Source organism: Danio rerio, chromosome 11, assembly GCF_049306965.1.
Source record: "Danio rerio strain Tuebingen ecotype United States chromosome 11, GRCz12tu, whole genome shotgun sequence".
Taxonomy (NCBI): Eukaryota; Metazoa; Chordata; class Actinopteri; order Cypriniformes; family Danionidae; genus Danio; species Danio rerio.
Window position 1 is genome coordinate 24,686,537 of NC_133186.1, and position 26,243 is coordinate 24,712,779.

General features: G+C 35.9%; 2 protein-coding genes across 40 annotated transcripts in view; one reads left to right on the forward strand and one right to left on the reverse strand.

The window, feature by feature from the left end:
• ppfia4 (PTPRF interacting protein alpha 4) overlaps nt 1-3,951 on the forward strand; it is a 205,733-nt gene extending 201,782 nt beyond the window's left edge. For 36 of the 38 annotated variants that reach the window (XR_012386629.1, XM_009305991.5, XM_021479530.3 and 33 more), the window contains one exon: nt 386-3,951. Coding sequence is in view for 11 of the 38 variants with exons in the window: in XM_021479532.3 (XP_021335207.1) it covers nt 386-435 (50 nt within the window). In the remaining 27 variants the exon portion in view is untranslated. 38 annotated transcript variants of the gene reach the window in all.
• A 4,839-nt stretch (nt 3,952-8,790) lies between these two features.
• Nucleotides 8,791-11,798, reverse strand: myog (myogenin). Of its 2 annotated transcripts, none has more exon segments than NM_131006.1 (3): nt 8,791-9,389; nt 9,998-10,103; nt 11,138-11,795. In NM_131006.1, coding segments are annotated over 3 exon segments (771 nt in total). In that variant the 5' UTR covers nt 11,684-11,795; the 3' UTR covers nt 8,791-9,270.
• Nucleotides 11,799-26,243: the final 14,445 nt, after the last annotated feature.

Genomic DNA, 26,243 nt, shown 5'->3' on the forward strand with positions numbered 1-26,243 from the left:
CAAAGTCACACACTTGTAAATATCTAAAAAAAAAAAAAAAAAAGATTTCTTGGGATGTTATACAGCGCTTTCAGTTGGTCAAATGAGGCAAATATACCTCCGATAAAAAGATCGGCTACTGAGAGGAGGATTGATTTCTCTAAAAGGGACATGCACCATCCAAAGTAGAAGGAGAAAACAATAGGTTCAAATATATTGGGGAGGTCAGAGAGTTGCCTGAATTTTTGATATGATGACATGATAATTATATAGTTGTCCAGTCCATCACTAGAAATTTTTCTGACATGTGTTATATGGATGAAATTGTCTCAGAACAAGCCTTTATACAACTTTTTGCTTTAATTTTTTCTTCAATTTTTCTGTTTTTCTTCCATTTTCCTGGCAGTGCATTCCCACTACCTGTACGGACACAAGCTTGCGGCCTTTCGAGAATGAAATATGCCAAAATCTGGGGACACCTTGAAAGGATGAGGGAAGGGCTTTACTTCCCCTGTCCTGAACCACACCAGAGCTTTCATTGGACACCGTGCAATAGAGGGGGACAGAAGGACGAATTTTGAACTTTGAGTGCGTGGAACGCATAGCAGCTGTAAAGGAGAAATCTCGTCATATCAGTTGTTTCCCAGTAATCCCGGTTCTATAGTCTTTGTGGTGGTCGTATTTTACTGGTGTATTGGCCCTGTAGTCTGTCAGTACTAGTCTGCTCCTTTGGGTGTGCCATTGGCATTTTACTGTATAAAGGCCCAATCCCACCAAGAGCGATAACTGTATTGATAACCATAAAAATACTTGTAAATAAAAACGATTAGGGGAAGTCCACACCACAACAATAATGATAGCAGAATAACATAATCCACAATTAAAAACTATAAACAAACAAAAAAATCACTATTTTTCCGAACTGATAAACAATCCAAGCATTGATAGATAATCAGAAAACACCATGCTTAACTATTAAAAATTTGCAGATGACACTGCAGTGTGGTTGGTTATGATAAAATGGATATTATCATCCATTTATGTAAATGCTGATATATTCAATCTCATTTGTAAAATTGCTCTGAAATTTTACCCTCCCGCAAAACTCCTGGTTAATGATAAAACATTGGGAGCCAATCAAAATCTATCATGCTTTGACAAGTGCTAACATTTAAAGTAACAGATACAAAACTGCAGCACATACTTGTAATAAAAACAGGACATTATTTTTAATTGGTGAGGATGTTATATTGTTAGTTTTAGTTATCTTTATAATTATCGCTCTTGTTGTGAACAGCCCTTTATGATAACAATAAAGATAGTTATAAAAATCTTTCACACCACTACAACGTTATAGTCAAACTCACAGAATCATTGACAGCCAACTAAAACCAATCATGCTTTAATAATCACTAATATTTAAATTGACAGGTGCCAAACTGTAAGGCAAGCTTATAAGTATAACAGGGCTGGGTTTCGGAAAAACATCATTGGCTAAGTTGATTGTTGAAGACAACTTGTGGCAATGGTTGTACAGTCTGCTTTAGGTTATGATGCTTTTGAGAAGCGCAGCCTAGAATGTTATTCACTGTCAGTGTGGACACCAATATAGCTATGGTTATACACTCTAAAAATGATATTTGCTGTTTGAGCTGAAACAACACAATTCTTGAGTTTTTTTTTTTTTTTTTTGTGTGTGACAGCTCAATTCTTTTATTCAATCAACTTAAATCTGTAAACTTAACCTTATCCTTTATGTTGTCCCAACATAGATTGATTGTGTGGAACCCAGTATATTTTAAAGCCTTATTACTTTAGCTAATTTGCAGTGAATTCTCAAACTGTGTGAAATTCTATTAGAATGATGAGAATGATTGAATTTTGCTCACAAACATTTCACCCAACAGCCATAAATGTGACCCTATCTCTATCTTTATAGTTATCATTCCTGTTGTTACCAGCCCTTTATGATAACAATAAAGATAGTTTCAAAAATCTTTCACACCACTATAATGTTATAGTTAAACTCACAGAAACATTGACAGCCAATAAGAATTCATCATGCTCTAATGAGCACTAATATTTAAAGTGACAGGTGGCAAACTACAATAATAACATGGCTGGGTTTCAGAAAAACCTTCTATGCTAAGTTGATTGTAGAGACAACTTGTGGCAATGGTTGTACAATCTAATTTGGGTTATGATGCTTTTGAGAAAGGCAACCCAGAATGGTATTCACTGTCAGTTTGGACACCAATTTACACTACCTGACAAAAGTCTTGATGTCGATCCCTGTTGTAAGAGTAACAAGTAATAACTTGACCTCTGGTTGATCATTTGGAAAAGTGGCAGAAGGTACATTTTTCAGATCAATCATCACAAATACTGCAGAGGACCTATTGGAACTCTCATGCACCCAAGATTCTTACAGAAATCAGTCAAGTGAGGAGAGGGCAAATTCTTCAGCAGGATAGCGCTCTTTCTCATACTTCAGCCTCCACAACAAAGTTTCTGAAAGCAAAGAGGTCAAGGTGTCAAGGATTGGCCAGCCCAGTCACCAGACATGAACATTATTAAGCATGTCTGAGGTAAGATAAAGGAGGCATTGAAGATAAATCCAAACAATCTTGATGAACTCTGGGAGTCCTGCAAGAACGCTTTCTTTGCCATTCCAGATGACTTTATTAACAAGTTATTTGAATCAGTGCAGAGATGAAAGGATGCAGTCCTCCAAGCTCATGGGAGTCTTACACAATATTGATTCTTTTATTATTATATTATTTTAAGTGACTGTCCTTATTAAATATTTAAAAATCAAGGCATGATCATATTTTATTTTGGTAAAATACACGTAATTAGACGCCTTTGCCTTTCATAAAATCCACTTTTGATACCAAATGATCAACGAAAAGTTATTTTTTGTTGATCCTAAAATTTGGATGGGTGACAAGACTTTTGTTAGCTAGTATAGTTATGGTTATACACTCTAAAAATAACATTTGCTTTTTGACCTGAAAGAACATTATTCTTGAGAGTTTTTTGTGACAACTCAATAGTTTTATGTTCAATCCTCTTAAATTTGTAAAACTTCATAAGTTAACTAAATCTCTTCATTTTGTCCCAACACAGATAGATTGTGTGAAGCCCAGCATTTTTACAGCGTAATTATAACAGTATGATCACTTTCGCTAATTTGCAGTGAACTGCCCAACTGTCTCAAATGCTATTAGAATGATGAGAATGATTGAAATTATCCCAGTGGCCATAGATGTGACCCTATCTCTATCTTTATAGTTATCGTTCTTGGTGTGAACAGACCTTAAGGCTTTCTCTCCCTCTTTGTTTATGCAAAATATTAATCAACGTCTCTGTATATATGAAAAAAAAATCAGAAAAAGACGCTATTATGTTTTTTTATGGAAATATATATATCAGACTTGTACATGGAGATGAATATATCATTATTCTATGAACTGTAAAGTCTCAGTTGTGACTGTTTGCCGTCGGTTAGACAGCTCCGTCTGCTAGAGTGCTGTCGTAGTCGGTGTCTGACTGAAGAAAACGTGCGTTTGTGTTCACTTTCACGTAGAGTTTTGCTCCACACACTTCCCGGACATGATGCTAAACGTGTCGAGCATCAGGGAAAGCAATAGACTTCAGTTCACTTAGCATCAGGAGAACAAACAAACAAACAAAACGGTGTTCTGTAGGAACAAATCTCTTGGTGCCGCAACTTGGAATTCACATGAGTAAATCAAGCAAACCTACCTACCAAACCAGTTCTGAGCGCGTGTCGGTCTTTATTTTCGAAGACAATATTTTCTGTATAATTCACAGGATGTATCGTGCTATCGTGGCAGCTACTGTACTGTGTGTGAATTGTGTGTATGTGTATATTAAGTGTTACACGATGCTGACAAATCATGTTCTTACTTTAAAAAGTGCTCTCTATTAAAGCAAGTATTAATATAAGTGACTGTTCTTTCATTTTATACGCAACCAATCGTCATCGTAATCATTCGGAGAGTTAAACGAGTGAATGGTTGATGATGATGATGATCAAGTCTTGTTTGTGCTGTGTGGGTCACGGTTGGCATTGGGGCATCCGGTAAACAACATGCATGCCACTAAAACTTGACAATCACTGTAGCATCTCTCAGTCGTCATCGGAAGGAGTAAATCACCACTTCGGCACTTGAACTTGAAATCCTGCAGTGTGCTGCTCTTTTTTTAAGCCTCGATCTGCCAATTGTGCCTACAGCAGGTTTAGTTCTTTCTGCTTCATTTATTGTAGTGCGCTCGCCGAATATCTACAACCCAAATTCCAACAAAGTTGGGACATTTTGCAGAAATGAAGAATATGTGATTTGTTAATTCTCATTCACCTTTATGTAATTGACGAGGAAACTAGTTCCAAATAAATAGTATTCTGTAAATATAAGCCAATGAGGTTTTTGGTGGCTTTAACACAATCCAAACAAGTTGTAACAGAAGTATTTTAAACAGTATCACAGCAACTTTCCCTTCAGTTACAATATTTAATTCTTTGATAATTGTGGATACTCATGCCTTATTTCCACTGAGTAGGTACAATACAATTTGATACATCTCGTATTTCCAGTAATATTAAGGTTTGTGTACACCAGGACAATTTTGGCTCTTGCTTATTATCAACGTTTTTCAAGACAATATATCTTTGAAGTTAGATGATACATTCAGATGCCAGCTTCACATTCATCTTGCTTCAATGCATAGTCTTCATCCTTAGGAATGTGAACAAATGAGCCTAAATCTTATTTTAATAATGCTTTTACGGCTGTTATTTTACATGAAAATAAGCTCAATAAACGAATATTTGTCCCTGGTATGGGCCTTTATTTGGGACAACATGATGTCAGATTGACATTGTACCTGAATGTCATGGGGACGTTGTGTTTTGTTTAGAAGTGAAAATTGGGTTGACGTCAGAACTTAACGCCCAACCTAAAATCATCCAAACATCAACATATAATGATGTTACAGCTTGATATTGTGTGGACGTTACCATATGGTGTCAATCAGACATTGTATTTTATTTGCCATACCTGACGAATAAATGTTGGTATTTGACATTAATTTGACGTAGGTTTAAGATGTTGGTTCGATGTTGGATTTTAGTCACTTTCCAACACAACATAAATTAAACCAAAAATCAACGTCTAATGATGTTACAGCTTGACATTGTATGGACGTTACCGCTATGCTGTCTATAAGATGTTGGATTTTGGTTGTCATACCTGACAAATAAATGTCAGTATTTGACGTTAATATGACGTTGGTTTAAGATGTTGGATTTTGGTCACTTTCCAACACAACGTAATATCAACCAAATATCAACGTCTAATAATGTTACAGCTTGACGTTGTGTAGATGGTACCACTATGATGTCTATCAGAAGTTGGATTTTGGTTGCCATACCTGATGAATAAATGTCAGCATTTGATGTCAATATGATGTTGGTTCGATGTTGGATTTTTGTCATTTTCCAACACAACCTAAATTCAACCAAATATCAGCGTCTATTGATGTTACAGCTTGACGTTGTGTGGACGTTACCACTATGGTGCCTATCAGTCGTTGGATTTTGGTTGCCATACCTGACAAATAAATGTCAGTATTTAACATCAATATGTCATTGGTTTAAGATGTTGGTTCAATGTTCAATTTTGGTCACTTTCCAACACAACCTAAAATCAACCAAATATCAAAGTCTAATGATGTTACATTGTGTGCCTGCTGGAGGTGCACCAGAAAGTTAAGATCAATATCATTTTTGCTTGAAGAAAAAGCCTTACAGGCTGTTCACATATTGTGTCTTTTGTGCAATCAAATTCATTGTTTTAAATGTAGACGTGCACAATTAGAGAGGAAGTGGCATCCAGTGCACTTTCTACACATTTAGACACATTTTGAATGACTCCATAAACAACAAAAGAGCACATACAGCAGAAAAAAGACATTTTAAGTTTGTCAGTGTAAATACTGGAAGTTCTTTCTTTATGCTTTTGTCAAGTAAATAGAAGATAAAAAAATAAACAAATCAAAGATGGTAGATTTTTTGGAATTTTACTAAATTTTCCAGGGCTTAATTTTTTTTATTTTTGGAGCTATGAAATCCAAATTAGTCAATTTTGTCAATCAAAAAATGGTTAAAGAGTAATAACAAATCACATTTTCTCATATTGTTATTTTATTTTAGTTTTTTATTGGGTTGTATTTGAAGAGTTCAGATACAAATGTTTCTTATTTCCATCTAAAATTTTCTTCCAAAATTAGCATTTTTCTCAGGCCTGTTTGTAAATTCAGTCATTTCACTTTTATTTTTATAAATAGGTGTGTTCTCGTTGGCTTTAAAGTGAAATAACAGAATATAAATATAGGAGCCAATTTTAGAAGACAATTTCAGATTGCGCTTTGAGGCTTTTGCGCCTGAACTCTTTATTTGATGATTTAGTGGCTTGCTAAAGAAGACAAATGCCTTGCCGTGGACCAAGCGTTAGATGAGATGTTTCCCTGATGCGACTGAAGCCTCTTGCTTTTATGGCGTGTTCACTTGTGATGGTCATTTTTACGCTGGTTTGTTTCTATAACTCTTGACAGTAATGTGAACTGTAAAACAGGTGCAGGTCCTTCACTTTCTCTTCTGTGTGCATGTAAGGTTTCGTGTGTGTGTAAATAGCTGATTTATGTATATAATTCTGTATAGAGTAGATGCAGATTCCACATAAAGCATGTGGTTGAACAAGTGACATATTTTTCTTTCCATGTGATGTGTTTTAGTACTGCTGCAGATACTGTTGAGTTGATTTGTTTTTTTCACTCTAAATGTAAAAAGCTGTCACAAATAAATATATATATATGAATATATATATATAAATAAATATTTACCATATGTATTCTAAATCTTTTTAGTGCTTTATTTTGCACTAGTGTTATTTTTGCATTGAGTAACCATTGCTGTTTGTGTTTAGTTTGGACCATTTTTGGACAATATTTATTTTATTTTCGTTTTAGTTAGTTTTAACAATTTGTATTATTATTATTATTATTATTATTATTATTATTATTATTATTATTATTATTTCAAGTAATCAATAGTGGACGACGCAGTGGTGCAGTAGGTAGTGCTGTCGCCTCACAGCAAGAAGGTTGCTGGGTTGCTGGTTCGATCCTCGGCTCAGTTGGCGTTTCTGTGTGGAGTTTGCATGTTTTCCCTGCGTTCGCGTGGGTTTCCTCCGGGTGCTCCGGTTTCCCCCACAGTCTAAAAACATGTGGTATAGGTGAATTTGGTTAGCTTAATTGTCCGTAGTGTATGAGTGTGTGTGTGAATGTGTGTGTGGATGTTTCCCAAAGATGGGTTGCAGCTGGAAAGTCATCCGCTGCGTAAAAATGTGCTGGATAAGTTGGCGGTTCATTCCGCTGTGGCAACCCTGGATTAATAAAGGGATTAAGCTGACAAGACAATTAATGAATGAGTAATCAATAGTCAGTGTTTTTATGTATTTATTTCTATAGTTTGCATTTTATTTTAGTTTTCGCTATTTTACTTTTTTTAAATGATATTTAGTAATATTTCATAAATCAGATTTAATAAAAATATTATTGGCAGTATGTTTGAGAAACAACCAAACAAATAAATAAATCCAGCAAAATTAAGTTTAACGCACTCGAAAAATGTAGAAAAAATATTAAAAAGGCTTTATTGACATGGCTATTCCTTAAAACTACACATTTCGGCAAATCAGAAATGTGTTGAAAAAATCTTCTCACCGTTAAACAGAAATTGTGGAACAAAATAGTTTTTTATTATTAATAATTCAGGATGGGCTAATAATTCCAACTTCAACTGTATATACTGTTTAACTGTACAACAGTTGAAGTCAGAATTATTGGCCCCCCTGAATTAACAGACCCCTTGTTTATTTTTCCCCATTTTCTGTTTAACAGAAAGAAGATTTTTTTTCAACACATTTCTGATCATAATAGTTTTATTAACTCATTTCTAATAACTGATTTATTTGATCTTTGCCATAATGACAGTAAATAATATTTGACTAGATATTTTTCAAGACATTTCTATACAGCTTAAAGTGACATTTAAAGGCTTAACCATGTTATTTAGGTTAACTAGGCAGGTTAGGGTAATTAGGCAAGTTATTGTATAACGATGGTTTGTTTTGTAGACTATCGGGGAAAAAAATTAGCTTAAAGGGGCTAATAATTTTGTCCTTAAAATGGTGTTTAAAAAATAAATAACTGCTTTTATTCTAAATAAAACAAATAAGACTTTTTCCAGAAGAAAAAAATATTATCAGACATACTGTGAAAATCCCTGTTAAACATCATTTGAGAAATATTAAAAACAATTAAAAAAATTCAAAGGGGGGCTATTAATTCTGACTTCAACTGTATGTGTATATATATATATATATATATATATATATATATATATATATATATATATATATATATATATATATATATATATATATATTCAACTGTCATTATAATTTTTTTTTCTGTCAATGCTGAATTAATAATGATTGCTGAGTAATCATTCTGAGAATAGCCATGTAAATTAAGGCTTTTTAATATTTTTTCCCCTTTTTCGAGTGCATTGGACTTACTATTGCTGTTTATTCTGATGTATCCCTTACACCAACACATTACATAAGCTACCCCTGAGCAATGTTTGTTTGATTTTGAACCAAAGAAATTCCAATAAATAATCAATTTTGAAAGAGGTAAAGAATACAGCTTGAAATGAAAATATACAAATACACAACAATCTTTATTATAAAAGTCCAAATAAATAATAGCAAACACACAGGGAAAAAAATACAAAATAACATAACAAAAAGCACTCTGTAGAAAATAGGAACATATTTACAAGACTGGCATTCGGAACTAGTTTAAATTAAAATAAAATTGGTCAAAAGCATTGGACCCACAAATATTTTGTCATTGGTAAGCATAAAGCACACACAAAATCAGAATGCAAAAATAAAGGAATCAAACTATGAAAATACGAATCAGCCTTCCTGACTGCCTTAAGTTTCAGCAGGGGGATCTGAAATTCATTCTCATTTCCACAGAGATAAGAAACATTTGGAAATATAATCAAATGGACCTCGAGATTTGTCTGGAAATTAAGCCCTCCAAGGCTTGTCTAACTTGCAAAAGCTTTGTCTAATGTTGCTGTTGTGGTCAGTGAAAGCTGGTCTGAAGGTAACGGTGAGTCGGCCTTCTGATTTATTTGCTTATGTCCACTGAATAGGCCACTGGAGTCGCCTCTGTTCCCGTTATGCTGTCCACTATAGACGTCAGAGACCTCAGGTTGGATTGCTCTGACGAGTCGTCGTTCAGCAGATCTGAGAAAAGTAGACCACAATGTCACTTTATTGTCAGGCAAGTCTTTTTTTAAAGCAGACTAGTTTGTTATGAATAGAAAGGTCAAACACATTGGACCGAAGGGTAAGTCTTTTAAAAGCTGAAGTAAACAAAGCCTTGAGGGTGTGGTTTAAAGGGTAAGTGGGCATGGGCATTTTAGTTTTTGTCTTTATTTTAGCTTCTGTAGTTATTTAGAAATGGCTGCCATTTGTTTTATTAATTTGTTTAATAATACTTGTATGCTAATATTTTAATATGTTAATATGTTAATTATTTATCACTAATTTATTATTATTGAAATATAATGAAAATTTAAAATGAAAATATAGAAATACGCAACAATCATTACAATAATAGTCATAATGATTTATTCTAAATGCACCAAAAATATACAAAATAATGTTACAAAACCATTCTGTTAAAAAAGGAGCATGACAGACATTCAAAACTATTTTACACTATTAAAATAAAATGGTTATAAAAAAAAGTCAAAAACATTAGACTGAATGGCAAAAATTGATAATCAAGGCCCTATGTGGTTTAAAGGATGAGTAAGCGTGGTTTAAATGTGGAGTGAGTGTGGTCTTACCCTCGTGGGCGGAGCTATAGGCGGGGACACAGTGATCAGACGCGCTGCTCCATTCTGGACTGCTGCAGCAGGTGCTGCCAGAGCCCTGATCACTAGAGGATGACACCTGTCACACACACACACACACACTGCTGTCAGTCACCAAACCCCACCACAAGGACCCCCAGCACCCTTACACACATCACAAACCAGCAGCACACGCCAGACAACTGTCTGCCCTTATAAAGTTCATGGAACATTTTATATAGGAATTTGAATATTTTAAACGATGAGAACTTTATATGTTCATTTGTATAATGTAATTCATATTTAAAAACGTTAAATGGAAATTAAATTTATCTTTAAAAATTGTTTACTATTTTTTCTATTTTTTGCAGTTGTTAATTTAAAATGAATTTTTAAAGTAAAAATACATTTCATTTTTAAGCTAATTTTATTTAGTTTAAGTTTGTAATTAGGCTTGCCATTTAGTTAATTTTATGTAATTATCACATTTTAATTTCATTTCAGATTTTAGTTATTTTTGTAGTGCATATTGCTAAATTTAATTTCTACTTTTACTTTATATTTGTTAAATCAATTTTAATTGACGTATTTGCAGTGAATGTCATGTTTAGGAATTTAATTAGCTTTTAAACTATTTAAATTGCAAATTTTTAACAATTGAATTTAAATTAAGTTAAATTATATTTTTAACTATACATTTAATTTCTAAGTTTACAAATTCTACATCTACATCTTTAAATATTCACAATTTAATGAATTATTCAATTATATACAATGTCAAAAGAGTGCCCACCTATTTATCATCAAACATTTTCCAAAAACTATTTATTAGAGAGAGAGAAAAAAAAAAGAATCTCAATAATGAATGTCCAGTTGTGTCAGAGAACACATACTGTCAGAAATAAAGCTGTCACTGAGGTGTTACCTTTTAAAAAAATACACCTTTAGTCTTATTTGTTTTTAACTAATTAGTACATCTTAGTTACTAACATGTATCTCAAGCTACTAATTTTGACCTTTTAGGTATAAAGTGTATCTGTTGATTAAGGTGACAGCTTTACCATCGTGCTTGAAAGTATATAAACTCAAAAAATCCCACCACACACCTGTCTTGTTCTCCAAATCTGCACTCACCCCAGTATGTGGAGCAGCGGCTGTGGCTCTATAATGCAGATTCCCCTGTTCATGCTCCTGCTGGTTGAGTGAACTGACCAGTGCCTGTAGCCTCTCGATGTACTGTATAGCACTGCGCAGGATCTCCACCTTCGGCAGCCTCTGGTTGGGGTTCATCAATGTGCTCCTCTTCAGAGCCTCAAAGGCCTCGTTCACCTTCTTCAACCTCCTCTTCTCTCTCAAGGTAGCGGCCTTTCTTCGATCCATAGTCACTGACTTGCGCTTGCACACCTTGCAGGCCCAGGGGAGACACTGGCCGGGGCAGTGCTGTTGCTCCTGATGAGGAGACATGGACAAACCGAGGCTGGACGATGGAGATGGTTTGTCTTCCAACCCAACTGTGGTGGTCAGCATCCGTCCATCCCCACACAAGCCCATCATGGAGCTCCTGTCCTGATATCCGGCTTGCTCGAAGCCACCATTGATTCTGGACTGGAAGAAATTATCGGCGCCTTCGTAAAAACGCTGGTCGTTGAAAAAGTAGGGGTTGGTCTCGAAAAGCTCCATGTCTTTGCTGGTTTAGAGTCCACCGGCTGTGCTGTGTCTCCTCTGAAAAGCTGTACAGGTCCTTGTGAGCGTTTGTGGGTGTTTCTGAAGAAGATCTGTGGACGACAACTGCTCCACACCAACTGCACTGGTGGCATTTAAACTCTCTGCCTGGTGTTAGATCAGTAGGTTAAATATAGCCAGGGCTTGGAGAAACCTGAGCCGCCGTTTAGCTGTTGCCACACATCTAAACTTTACATCTCTTTTCATTCTTCAATCTTCTGGGGATTTGGGACAGGGTTTGCTTGAGGAACGGCCGCAGGCCAGCGGTGAAAGTCCAGGAATATGATCTGGGGGCCGTGGAAATCAAACTACAGGCTGTTGGAGATATGAAAGATGTAGCACGGCTCCTTAATTAACTGACTAAGATAAATCCTCATCAGACAGGATTTGCTGAAGATGTGAAATGTGGCATCGTGTTTATGTTTCATTATTTCTGTAATTTGGTCAGAGAAGAAGCTCAAGACAAAGTGTAATGTTTATTCTGGCTGTTTAAAAGACAAAACAATAAAGTATTATAATTGTGAATTGCAATTTAATGGTACTACTGGAACTAGTAAATGGCAATGTATGTAATAGAAAAGTTTGTAATCTGATTCTAAAATTAATTAGTTTGTAAAATTTGAAAATGTAGAGTGACAGTTTAACAAATCTACCAAATCTATTTAGTGACCTAATAACAATAGTGTATTTTAATTTATTATACAGTATATACTACTATAACTCCGACTACAACTACTGCTGCTATAACTACTCCTACTACCACCACTACTACTACTAATAATAATGTATTTGAATTGAATATACAATGGAAGAATACAGAAATAACAACAACCACAATAATACTTTTATCTGACATTACATTTTTACATTAACAAATATAATAACAAGTAGAACTAATACACAAATTAGTATGTAAAATAATTAAAATATTTTCTTTCTCATTTTTTTTCTGTCACACCATAATTTGCCATTCTTATTTTACTTCTTATATTAACATAAAAACTACAATAAAAATAGTAATATTTTAGTAATAGTAATACATGGTTTACATATTATTTTATATTGTACATTATAAGTAAAAAGGTTAAATAAATATTTAAATAATTTTAAAAATATATATGAGCAATATCACATGAGTGGAAGCAAGCCATTTGCCTTACTGTCCGACCAGTGAATATATACAGCCATATTGCACGAGTATGACCCTGCGTTTATACAACAGTTTGAAGGCATAATCGTGTATAGAAAAAAGAAACTCAAACACGGAAAGTCTTTAAATCCTTTTGTATGAGAAACTACTTTCTTCCACCATTCATTCACACCTGCTGCTTACATCAGAATAGTAAAAACTATTGCTCATTCACCAATGTTATTTTAGAGCTATTTGAATGATTCTCTAGCGTAATGTCTAAGTGATGACGAAACAGGTGATTTTGCTGACATTATAAGATTATAAGGCTGAACATGACATGAAATGCTATCAATCTAGAGACATTTCCAAGTATTATTTCAAATTTATCACATGGCTGCCGGCCAATCAGATTAAAAAAAACAGACAGAACTGTTGTATAATATTAAATAATCGTTTTGATTATGGTCTCTAACTTTACCCAGATGGGTGGTAATACATATTATATGATAATAATAATCATAACAGTTTATATTTTAATAATGATCATAATAATATTGAATTTATAAAGTCCTAATGCAATATTACACTTATTAAGTCATGATTTGCTGTTTGTTTGTTTTTGTTTTTGTTTTTTTTGTCTTTTTTTATTTTTGTGGTAACTACATTGAACTGTAATATCATCCAGCACTGGTTGAGTCAAGTAGACCTTCACTGTCCATGACCCCTAGAAAGTGAGCTTTGCAGTCTCTCTGGACACTGGAAATCCCAACCGGACTAGCCAAGACTCATAGCTCATATGCTAATTCAGAAGAGTTTCCGCTATGTGCCCTAATGAATCCACAGGCTTATTTATGGCCACTGACACACCGCAGCTATTCAGAGTCCATGTACTACACGATGAAGGGGCTTTTTCACTATGATATAAGTGACAGTAATACAAACTCTTCTGCAATGTTATTGGTGAAAGTCACCTTCAGAAACTGTGGTATCTTTGAATGCAGAAGTAAAGACCTGCTTCAATTCTTAGCTTTATCGCCTGCTAGTGCTGTAGTGGAGGGTTTACTCAGATATTACCTACTTCTTTATCAGTCTGCATTGGGTATACCAATTTATAAATGCCCTGATATAAACTTAGTTATGTTCTATGGACATTCTAAGACCCCATTTACACTAATGCAGTTTAGTTTTAAAACACTGTTTCAGAAAGATATCGATCCACATCCACACTAGCATTTCATCTAGTGTATTTGAAAAGATCTTCATCTACACTTTACCGCTGAAAATGTACGTCATGTGGCCATACACACACTCTGGGCATGCACATTCCAAATATAAACAGGAAGTACTGTATGTGTGTCACTCTGTATTTGGTTACTAGTCAACAGCACAGACAAACTAACTATAAAATAGAATTGCCTTGTTAATAAAGGTTCACCTCGCTTTGTCTCCTTAACCAATCCCCTACTCCCTAAAACTTATTTAAAGAAGACCAGCCCTCTAGCTTCGATCTTCTCGTTCTTTCGAACCAACCCTAGGTAGGGGGCAACCAGTCTACCAAAATATTACAGAGACGGTACCCCCACTCTGAGCCTCTGGGCATTATCGTAGGAAGCCTGATCAACCTATCCACCTGTTCACTGTTTATCCTTTTACTTCCCTTCCCCTTCATCCCACTGTTCTCCTACCATACCCTTCATCCCTACAATGAAGTCTAGCTCAAAGTGTGGAGTGGTCCATGCTGGTGAACACAATGGCGAACAACAATACGTGTAAAGTTTTTATTTCTGTGTCCATGTTGTAGTTCACAGGCTGTCAGGCCTGGTCTATCATATTCTAATAGTGTTATGGTCATGTGATGAGGGCTTGATGAATAAAGGAAAGATACACAATGCCCCAAAAGACCCAATCAGACAGAGACTTGTAGCAGTCACACCTCCGTTTTCAGTTTCCTTCCATGCTGACACAAAACAACTGCATTCCCAAAGAAAAATCTAGGGTAGTGTGAATCAAAAAGTCATGCATTTTAGAAGCAAAACACATTAATGTAAATGGGCCCTTAGGCCTGATCACACAGAACACTTTTTCACTGTTATTATTCTAGTTTTCTATTGGCACTGAGTGTTTTGCATCCTGCATTTTTCATTGCCTGTTATGCCTTATGTTTTTGTCAGAACTACAGTAGTTAAAAAACAAAACTGTTGGACATCATAGAAGAAACATGCTAGACATCATCACTCTGACAATAAAACCTTTTCAAAGTCAGATATTTGTCATTTAGCATTAAACCACATACAGTACTTGAAATGCTGTTTCTTCAGACAGAAATATGAGTGCTTTTAGGACCAGTAATGTTTACCAAATGCCCCTTAAAAAGTTAATCAAATTGTTGTGCCTATTTGATTATTTACTTATCCCCATGTTGTTCCAATACCCTGAAACCTTTGTTCATATTCATACAGAAATTAAAATATTTTATATTAAATAAAATTCCTTATTAACCCTTCGATGCACAAGCTATAAAATAGATATAGAAAAAATAACCTTATATGGGTCACCTTAGACCCATGTAGTGCATCAAAGGGTTAACAGCAACAGTCAAGATGATTAAAGTCCAAAAAAGGAACCAAAAACATTCAATGTAGTCAACTGCAATCATATGAAGTCCCATGTACGCCAAAGAACTTTAAAAATGCCTTTTGTGTCTTCAATGTCAGGTCCAAAAGTTGCAAGTTTTATTGTGGGCACTATGACGTGTTGCGATAGAGTCAGCATCCTAACACGCAAGTACATAATATTTATGGTTTGTAAAATACACTCTGCTGTATATATGGAGAAGCAATAACAATTCTTTTTAAACATAAATGAACAATGTGCCTTTTTCACTTTAGATACTCAAAGTAAACAAGAACGCTACGGTTACTAAAGTAACCCTCGTTCCCCGAGGGGGGAAACTCCAATGCTATGTGGAAAACCTTCCACTATGGGGTTTTCGCACCACTCAGTGAATAGACTCCAGGGCGAAGGCATGCCTCCTAGAGGGTGCTCCAACCTGAGTTATGGTAATAACCACCGCCAACGGTAGGTTACCCAAATCTTCCTCACATCTATGGACCACACGTAGAGGTTCCACAGATCTGGGTGAGGGAGCCCGATGGTGCCCTGTCCGTGAAAGAGTAGGTGCTCTCTCAAAGGGACCGGCCGGGGGGAATTATACGCGCTCTGGACAGGGAGCAGCTTCTTGTCGATCTCTCTCTGTAGACACAGGTTGGAGAAACCTAAAAGACTCTCTCAGAAGCTCGTGAAAGACTCTGTAAGCGAAAAGGATGTTGAGCATTGCACTAGCCGCATCTTATATACTTGACTGATTGTCATTGACGCCAGCTGTGCATGCTGATGCTGGCAATTCATTTGGCATTTAATTTACCCAATTTTATACTCTTTCAGATGATTGGTTTCTGATGAAAACCCCATAGTGGAAGGTTTTCCACATAGCATTGGAGTTCTCTATCCGAAGGGAAACAAAAGTTACTATAATGTTTACTTTATTATTCTCTCTGATAAAATGTCACTTACTTTCACGTACTTTGGGAATTAGCAAAGTTAATTAAGTGGCTCAGTGGTTAGCACTGTTGCTGCACAGCAAGAAGGTTGCTGGTTTGAGTCCTGGCTGGGTCAGTTGAATATTTAAAAAGTACAACAAGTACACAAAGTTAAAAACATCCAGAGCTGCTGCAACAGGCTGCCACAAGTACGGCGCCATCATGCCACGTCGGCCAGTGGTTTCCCCCCCAGTCCAAAGACATGCGGTATAGGTGAATTGAATAAACTAAATTGGCTATAGTGTATGTGTATGAATAAGTGTGTATGGAGGTTTCCCAGTATTGGATTGCAGCTGGAAAACATATGCTGGATAGGTTGATGGGCTGCTGTGGTGACCCTTAATGAATAAAGGAAAGGAAAATCAACGAATGAATAACGTTAATTAATTAACATGTTGTAAATCCAGCAGCCCTACTCTCTCCAATTCAGCACAATCTAACATGGCAGTATCCTCTCGGGCAGTATGCTCAGGCATTCTTTCTGAATAAGGAATCATCAAATTCTCTAAAACTGCTTGCCAAGCTTACGTTTGAATTCCATATTAAAAATCACCAATAAAGTTAAACAACTTAAGTTTTATTTCTAAATGTTTGAATCACACAAAATCTGCAAAAAGTCATGTCTAATCCCAGCCCCTCTTCCGGAATATCGTCAGACTCAAATAGTGATCGATGATTGGCTACAGTACTAGAAGGTGGGATTTATTCACCATATAGCGATCGATGATTGGCTCCTGTACTAGTAGGTAGGGCTTTATTCACCATAGTGACTGTTTCACTTTTCCCCATTTGAGAAGATTACGAGTGACATGTCTTGTATGTTCTATAGTCTTTGTCATTATAAAAGTGTTTTCTTTTTAAACTCCACACAGAAATGCCAACTTACCCAGCCAGGACTCAAACAAGTGACCTTCTTGTTGTGAGGCGACAGTGCTAACCACTTAGTCATCACCACTAAGCCACCGTGTCGCCTAAAACTAGAAGACGGCACAAACTATGTATGTAAACTTCATGGTTTAAATCAGTGGAATTGATTTAGGTAAAATGACTAAAGTTAAAAAAAATTTTCAAGTGGTAGTTTAAATGACAGAGTGGTCTATTTGTTCTATTTTGGGGTAAATTCAGCTTTAACACTAATACTAGTCTTGTAACGATACAATGTAACAATGTTAGTGATGTTTTTTTTCTTACTCTTGTTTGTCCATTTGTATATATATATATATATATACATATATATATATATATATATATATATATATATATATATATATATATATATATATATATATATATATACATACATACATACACATATATATATATATATATATATATATATATATATATATATATATATATATATATATATATGTGTGTGTGTGTGTGTGTGTGTGTGTGTGTGTGTGTGTGTGTGTGTGTGTGCGCGTGCGTGTGTGTGTGTGTGTAATTTAACTCAACCTTGAACCTTGAAAGGATTATTGTTTTTTTTTTACTTGTGTTTTTAATTTAAGCTAAAAATTTAGTTTTAATCTGATTCTAATTTCACAATAAAATTTCGATTAAAAACTGCTATTACTGCATGTATTTTGCATCTTTGTTTGGATCATGTTTCAAATGCAGTGACTTCCTCTCATTTTAAGTAGAAAGAGCACAGGTAAGGCTTCATTTCATTCAAATGAATTTAGTTTTGTTATATTTCAATTCTGCAAAGAAAGGTTATGCAACAACCTCTTAAAAGGACAACCTTTCATATAACATTAAATAATGCCTTTAGTCTCATTTTGTTAGAAAAAACAAAAGTTTAAATCATGAAACCAAAACCCTGAATTGAGTCAAAAGAGTTGAATAATTGATTAAATGATTAATTACACACGACGTTCATACATTGCTTGATATATAAATCAATAATTTGAGGGTATTATTTAAGAGTAGCTATATACCCACTTCTCACCACTACACCACTGACTTCTATCCTCATCCAGCACGGGTCCAAAAAGGACGCCCCGTGGTGTTCTGGTCATAGTAACCCAAGCCTGCATCTCTGGCAGGATTAGGAGGCTGTGCAGTTGCTGTCAGGTTAAAATGTGATGGATGATCACTGATGGTGGAGGAGCACAATGGGGCTTCTGTGGTCGACTAGAGGCTGCAGGAGAGCAGTGTGTCGGAGTCACTCAGCCGGACCTGCTTTCTGACCACTGTCAGCAGAAACACTGTAGAAAAGCCACATACACACACACACACATACACAACACTCACACACACGCACACGCCACCCGGGAGCTCATCCTGAAGAGGAAAGCACTTTCTCAGCATTTTAGGAAGGAGGTAAAGAGGTCAGGTTGCTGATGATGTCACGGTTGTCTTGCTAAAAAATTTTATAACAAATGTGAGTATAAAATATATTGTCTACGGCTAATTGTGTCTTAAATAAGCATAGCTAGTAAGCGAATGCTTGTCATTAACTGTGTATTCTGTGACTCCTCTGTCTTTTAATGTTAATCAATTCAGCTATTCAGTCAGAGGTCATTGACTTAATTGATTGATTTTTTTAATTGTTGTTTGTTTTGCTGGTTCAAAGTTTCTTCACCTCCTATAGTCTAAATGTATTTATGTTGGTTCTGTGGAAGGTCAAAACAATCAATCTGTATGTTACAATAGGCTGTCCTGCAACCTGCCTGTCAAAAAATGTAACTGCATACTTCTGCATGCCCTGTTTTCAAAGGATTCCATCATTGCCCATCTCGCATAAATTCACCAGAGGCCACTGTTGACTGACTAACAGATCGACTGACCTACCCTCCTCCTTACCTAAACCCAACCGACAGTGTTTTCAAAAGCAATTCAAAAAAAGAAAAGCACTCGCCTGATTTTTACCACATTTTCAGATTTTACCACATTCTCACCCTGTTATTAACTTGTTAATTTTATTATTTGGCTTTTGTTTTTATCTTACCTGCTTTCTGAAACCGTTGTTTGCCAGACTTGAACCCCGTCAATGCAGTCAACTCCTCTTTGCATCTCAAGTCCACTGACATACGCGGCAAACTAACCGGACAAACCGGTAACAGCGAAAAAGCTGTCAATATGGAGGGTAAGCTGGTAAGTGTGAAAAGGAACGGTGTCGGACTGCCTCATAGTGTTCATTTTAAAGACAAAATGCAGCCAAACTTAGCTCTGGCTACAGAAGTTGCGAGCTCCAGAAATGTACAGTTGAAGTCAGAATTATTAGCCCCCCTTAGATTTATTTATTTTTCATATTTCCCAAATGATGTTTAACAGAGCAAGAAAATTTCACAGTATGTCTGAAAATATTTTCTCTTCTGGAGAGAGTCATATTTGCTTTTAATTTTTTAAAAACCATTTTGACGTCAAAATTATTAGCCCCTTTAAGCTATATTTGTGTTCGATATTCTACAAAACAAACCATCATTATACAAAAACTTGCCTAATTATCCTAACCTGACCTTTAAATGTCACTTTAGAAGTGTCTTGAAAAATATCTAGTAGAATATTATTTACTGTCATCTTGGCAAAGATAAAATTAACCAGTCATTAGAAATGAGTTAATAAAACTATTTTGTTTCAAAAATGTGTTGAAAAAAAAATCTTCTCTCCGTTAAACAGAAATTGGGGAAAAAAGTAAGCAGGGGGCAAATAATTCTGACAGTAAGTTTGGTATTGTAATTAAATATACTATAACATTTTCTGTCTGGTAAATGTTGCATGATGTATTGTAGGGATGTTATCAGGAAGCATGGCTTGAGATGACCATTTACAAGGTGGAACATAGGCTTTCAGTGCTATCAGGCTAATGTTAGCATTTCCAAACATGCCCTATTTCACCCTTAATAATTAGTAACTTAGCAGAATCAATGTATAATTTAATTGTACAAAGAAGAAAAGATAAATGAGATTTAATAATTCAATTTATGTTTGTATAGGCTATTATGGTGACGCAGTGGCGCAGTAGGTGGTGCTGTCGCCTCAAAGCAAGAGGGTTGCTGGTTTGAGCCTCGTCTTGGTCGATTGGCGTTTCTGTATGGAGTTTGCATGTTCTCCCTGCATTCATGTGGGTTTCCGCTTCGGTTTCCCCCACAGTCCAAAAACAGGTGAATTGTGTAGGTTAAATTGTCTGTAGTGAATGAGTGTTTATGGATGTTTCCCAGAGATGGGTTGCGGCTGGAAGGACATCTGCTGCGTAAAAACATGCTGCATAAGTTGGCGGTTCATTCCGCTAAGGGGACATCGGATTAATAAAGGGACTAAGCCGAAAAAAAAATGAATTGGCTATTATTTTTAATAAGCTAAAGTATTTAATTTATTTGGATTTTTTATTTTGTAGGCTGGTTATTCTATTGTTTTTATTATCCTTTTTTAACTATATCACAGACTGCTTCAACTCACTGTTGTTTATTTACTTTGAAACTGCTCTGAGCTGATTTAGGAGTTTGGGGTCATTTTGGGATTTGGGAACTCACTGACGAGAGGGAAACAGCTTTGGCTGGAAGGGAACAAGAAATATTCATATTATTTATTAACCTCCCCATTGTATATGTGTCATTGACCCATGAATTTGTCGCCTCAAAGCAAGAAGGTTGCTGGTTCAAGTCTCAGCTGAACCATTTGGCATTTCTGTGTGGAGTTTGCATGATGTCCTATGTTCCCGTAGGTTTCCTCTGGATGGTCCAGTTTCCTCCACAGCCCAAAGACATGCTGTACAGATAAATTGAATAAACTAAATTGACCGTAGTGTATGAGTCTGTACTTGAATGAGTACGTATGGATGTTTCCCAATACTAGAATGTGGCTGGAAGATCGACCTTTGAAAAAGAGACTAAACCAAAGGAAAATGAATGAATGAATTGCTATAAATTCGTACAACCTCACAACTACTATGCAATCAATGGTTTTTACAATAAGCCTTCAAGTACTTCAAGCTGTTCCAGGTTCAAGTGTTCCTGACCAGCATCAAGCATGCCAGAAACACAGGTTTATCATGAAAGATTGAGTAGATCCTCAACCAGACAGATGATATCAGTCTATTCGAGAGGGTCTTAGGTGAAAGGCGACATGGCGTGCTGTCCTGTAACTGAAAACACTGTGCCACTTCTCTCCACTGACAAGCAGCAGCACATTGCAGGACAGCTGGCAGAAAGGGAGGAGGACAGAGGGGGAATTGGCTTCTTGTGAAGAAATGCCCAGAACGTGGCTGCATTAGCCATGGAATGCTCACTCTTCACTCATATTCGGCTATAGAATCCTAGAAAGATATTACAGCCCCCGTTATTGCTGTTAGGAGAGAGTAGTGACTGGAACAGATGTTTGGATCTTGATTTGGCCTGAAGAAACAGGTTCAGAGGGTTTGTCAGGGACTCTCTTTTCCAGAAGCTCTGTTATGATTTCTAAGCATGCTCTGTCAAATACAGTGGCCCCAAAAATGTTGGGACACTTGAGACGCACTTGAAAATGTATGATTGTTATTGTATTGTATAACAAAGTGTCAAATGAAATAGTATTTTTTAAGAGTAGGATGGAATGGTGAGGTGATTATATCTAATAAATCTTGGTTTTTGATATCTGTAGTGCCTTCAATAACATTTCAATTTTTAAATGCAGTCATAACTCAGAATTCTATGGAATCTATATGTGTATCTTAACTTTTTTCTCTGAAATTTCAAGATAAAAATATCTGAATTTCAAAGCGAAAAGTGAGAATTATGACATAAATTGTTTGTGGTTGTTGTTGTTTTTTTCTGTGGCAGACAAAGTATCCATATTTTTTATAATTATTTCTAATTTATTCATTTATTTTGTGAAGTAATATATATTTTAATTACATTTAAAGCAGTGATAATAACCAACCCAGGCTCATTCTGAAACATACCATTATATACATTTCTAAAGAGTGCCAAATACATTCCAGAAAATATGTTTTTTTGCAGTTTTTGTTTTCGCGAATGCACCAGAGGCTGCTATGTACACTTTTTCAAATCTTAAATTTCTCTCTTGAGTGCCATTCGTGTCTGCTGTTCTAGGGTAAATTCACCAAAGGCCACTGTCAACTGACTGTCATCTGTCGACTGACTGACCGATCGTCTGACCCACCCTTCTCCTTCTCTAAACCCAACCTACAGTGTTTTCAAAAGCACCAATTTTCGATAGCAATCCAAAAAAGGAAAAGTCCTCACCTTTTTACTACATTCTCACCCTGTTATTTTATTTTTTGGCTACTGTTTTTGTCTTACTGTCTTTCCAGAACCATTCTTCACCAGACTCAAACCCTGTCGTCATGGTCAATTCCTCTCTGTGTCCTCTCTATGTCTACCGATGTACACGTCGAGCTAACTGGACAAACTGGTAACAGCGGGAAAGCCGTTCATAAGAAGCTAAACAGTTAGCTGGTAAGCGCGAAAAGGAATGACATCACACCACCCTGTAGCATTCATTTTAAAGACGAAATGTAGCCTTATGTACTTCTGGCTACATCATTTGAGATCTCCAGAAATGCATATAGGGCTACGTTTTCAGAAAGAGCCTATGTTGACAATAACTGTAGCGATAAAGATAAAAAGTAACTATCAATATACTTGTACTCACTTTTAGAACTTTTTTTCAATCTGAATAAAATAAACTACAACCAATCAGAATCCATCCTACTGAAATCAGTATAAGCACTTAAAGCCCCAGACAACAAAAAATGCAATGAAATAAATTTCTCATATAACCTAAATATATAGACCATTTCAATGTGCTGATGTCACTAGTCCATAAACATATCCTGCTTATTGTCAAACCACACGGCCCGGTCCTCGAGATTCAACTACAAGCTTTATAACTGCAGCAACGTTAGCATACGCTATTGGAGCTGGAATTAATGTTGCTGGCACCAGACTTGCCCTCCAATGGGTCCTGGCCCATGGGTTTGGGATGCGTTCATTCCAATCGCAGGGCCTCCAAATTGACCTGCATTGTTATTTTTCGTCATTCCACGCCATGTCGGAAATAAGTAATTTGCTCTGGAATCGAACCCTGATTCTTCGTCACCCGTGGTCACCATGGTAGGTGAAGAACCTACCATCGAAAGTTGATAGGGCAGACATTTGAATGAACCATCACAGGGGCACGTGATTGGCCCGAGGTTATCTAGAGTCACCAAAGTGAGGCCGGGGGCGGACAGCAGCAGGAAGGTGCCCACAGACTCTAATGTGCTTTGGATCTGATAAATGCAAGAGGCAATTAAATCATGTCTTATTGTTAAAACAGCTGTGACAATATTATTTATGAATATGTGGACATTTTTGGATTCTTGGAAGCTATGGAAATTAGAAATGTAATACACAAAAGAGGTTAGGACCATTGTTATTGTTTAAATCCCTCAAAATGGCCTATAATTAAAACATTATACAATTATTGGAAAAGAAAAATTACATAATGTAAATCTTAGGTTATGCAGCTTGTGATGTTATAGTTTTGATTGAAAAAAATATATGGATAAATCAGTTATTACTGCAATGAGTCTGAATTGATGCAGTTTTCATTATGAACACTGGTTTGAATAAATGTTGGATGAAATACATGTACATTTAAAGTAGAAGTATTGTGTATGAAGAATAAATGTACAAAGGTTTTGACAACATTAAATAACATTAGTAAATGACAAAGGCAAAATTTCTCAAACTAAAATAAAAGCTAAAATTTTATTCAAAACATAAATACTGTAAGTACTATAACAGTAAACGAATAATCCTAAAATAACACTGAGCAGTACCTGTGTTTTTACTGTCTTTAGGGCTCTCTGTCAGAATGAAACAGTAGTGGTCAGGGTCTTACAATACGATAGTCACTGGTCTCTTTTATCAGGTTATAATCCTCTACAACAAACAGAATGGAAAGCATGTGCGGGTGCAGCTGTCATGTCTTAGTGCAAGTGGTGTCATGTTAAGTCAGAGGAATGATCCTGGCTCTCCAAGCACCATGACAGCCTCACCCGTCGGTGGCACGACACTCACTGTTAGTAAATGCCTTTCTCCAAGAGACCGTAAACACATCATGGACAGAAGAATTTAAAAATGGTGAAAAAACAGTGTTGTTGGTTTTATACCATTTCATCTGGACAAATCTTCAGATTAACCACCATGCAACTGACTGCAGTGGTTTAAAGAAAATATTATAAAGAAATGTTAAAATATAATAGACTTTTATTTTGCTTACTTTATTTTTATTTATTTTGCTTATTGGGTCAGGCTGACTTCATCAAAACAGATTAGAAAAACAAGTGAAACATTTAAAATGATAAAATTATAATTTGTCATAATTAAAGTGATGTTTTCTTTACAATAAAGTGGTATGAAAAAGCCATATTACCAAGACTGCATTTATATAATCAAAATACAATGAAAGCAGCAATAATTATTACTTTTTACAATAACTTTACTATTTGAATATATTTTAAAAGGTAATTTATTCCCATGATGGTAAAACCAAATTCACAAAAGTCTTCACTGCATTTCAGATTATGCATCATATACATTATATTTGCTTAAATGAAAATTTTAAAACAAATTTCTTAAAAATACTTTGCTGACCCCAACATTTTGAACGCCGCAATTCCTTTTCTATGGTTAGTGTATCAAACTTATGGAAAAACATGGATTAACTGCATTTTAGCCTAGGCATTTTATACATTCCTTTCTAACATCAGAAGTATTTTTTTCCAGCTTTTTAAGGAATAGATTATGTCCAATTAGCATGTATTCTACCAACCAACCCTATGTGGCAAACTATTAATCACCTTCTTAAACTGTGGCAATGTGACTGCGGCCTCTCATGGGTCATTTAAATAGACCAGACAAGCCGTTAATGATACATCACTTTCCAAGAGCACCGTCATGGCGAACGTCCATGTGGGAATCTGGTGGAAACACCTCTTAACAAGAGCATCAGAGAACAGCTGACAAACCCATTAAACCCCATAATATGCTGCATCGGCCTTTAAAAGACATCATGGAAACAAACAAACAAAAAAAACACCTTCGTGTTTTGATGTAGTCCAGGTCCATTAATGCTAAAAATGGAGCACAACCTTGAATTATTTGGATATCTGTTGTGGTTTTTCCACATTACAGGGTGTGTGTTACTATTAAATTCCATTTGATTGTCACCCACAGACCTCCATTGGTGGCATTCAAGAATAAATCTCAGAATAGCATGCCTTTTTGGCCCTAATATTAGTCCTTGGTATTTGAAATATAGATTTCAAAGACATGCATCCTCTTCATTCCAACATATTGAAGAATATTTTTCATTCTCAGGCGATCGTTCCACATACTGTATGCAAGGAAATCGGGATGCTTTCAATTGAAACATTTGTGATCATGCATCCATTTTAAATAGGCGTGGGCTGGGCTGGGATGGCATTCAAATGTTTTCTGCGGAAACTATGCCGGCAATGGTCCTAATTTTGTTCGTCTTCCATGTCTGGATTCCAGTTAGGACGTTAAGGAAAGTTGAGCCCCGTTCCAGGCTTTACCGGCGAGTAAAAATATGGCCTACAAGCTTGTCTCCGCACTGTTTATATCTGACTCTGGGCTCCGGTGACCTTCTCTCATGTCATCAGGAGCACAAATTTAGCACTTTGGTTTCTGGAGCGACCAAATAGTTAGACAACATTGAAGACGGGGTGAGAATGCTCATGATGCAGATACGGTTCCTCTTACTTGGAGAGACATAAACGGAATCTAGTGTAAACATCCCAGTCTCTGGAATGCAAATCTAGGAAAGTGACACA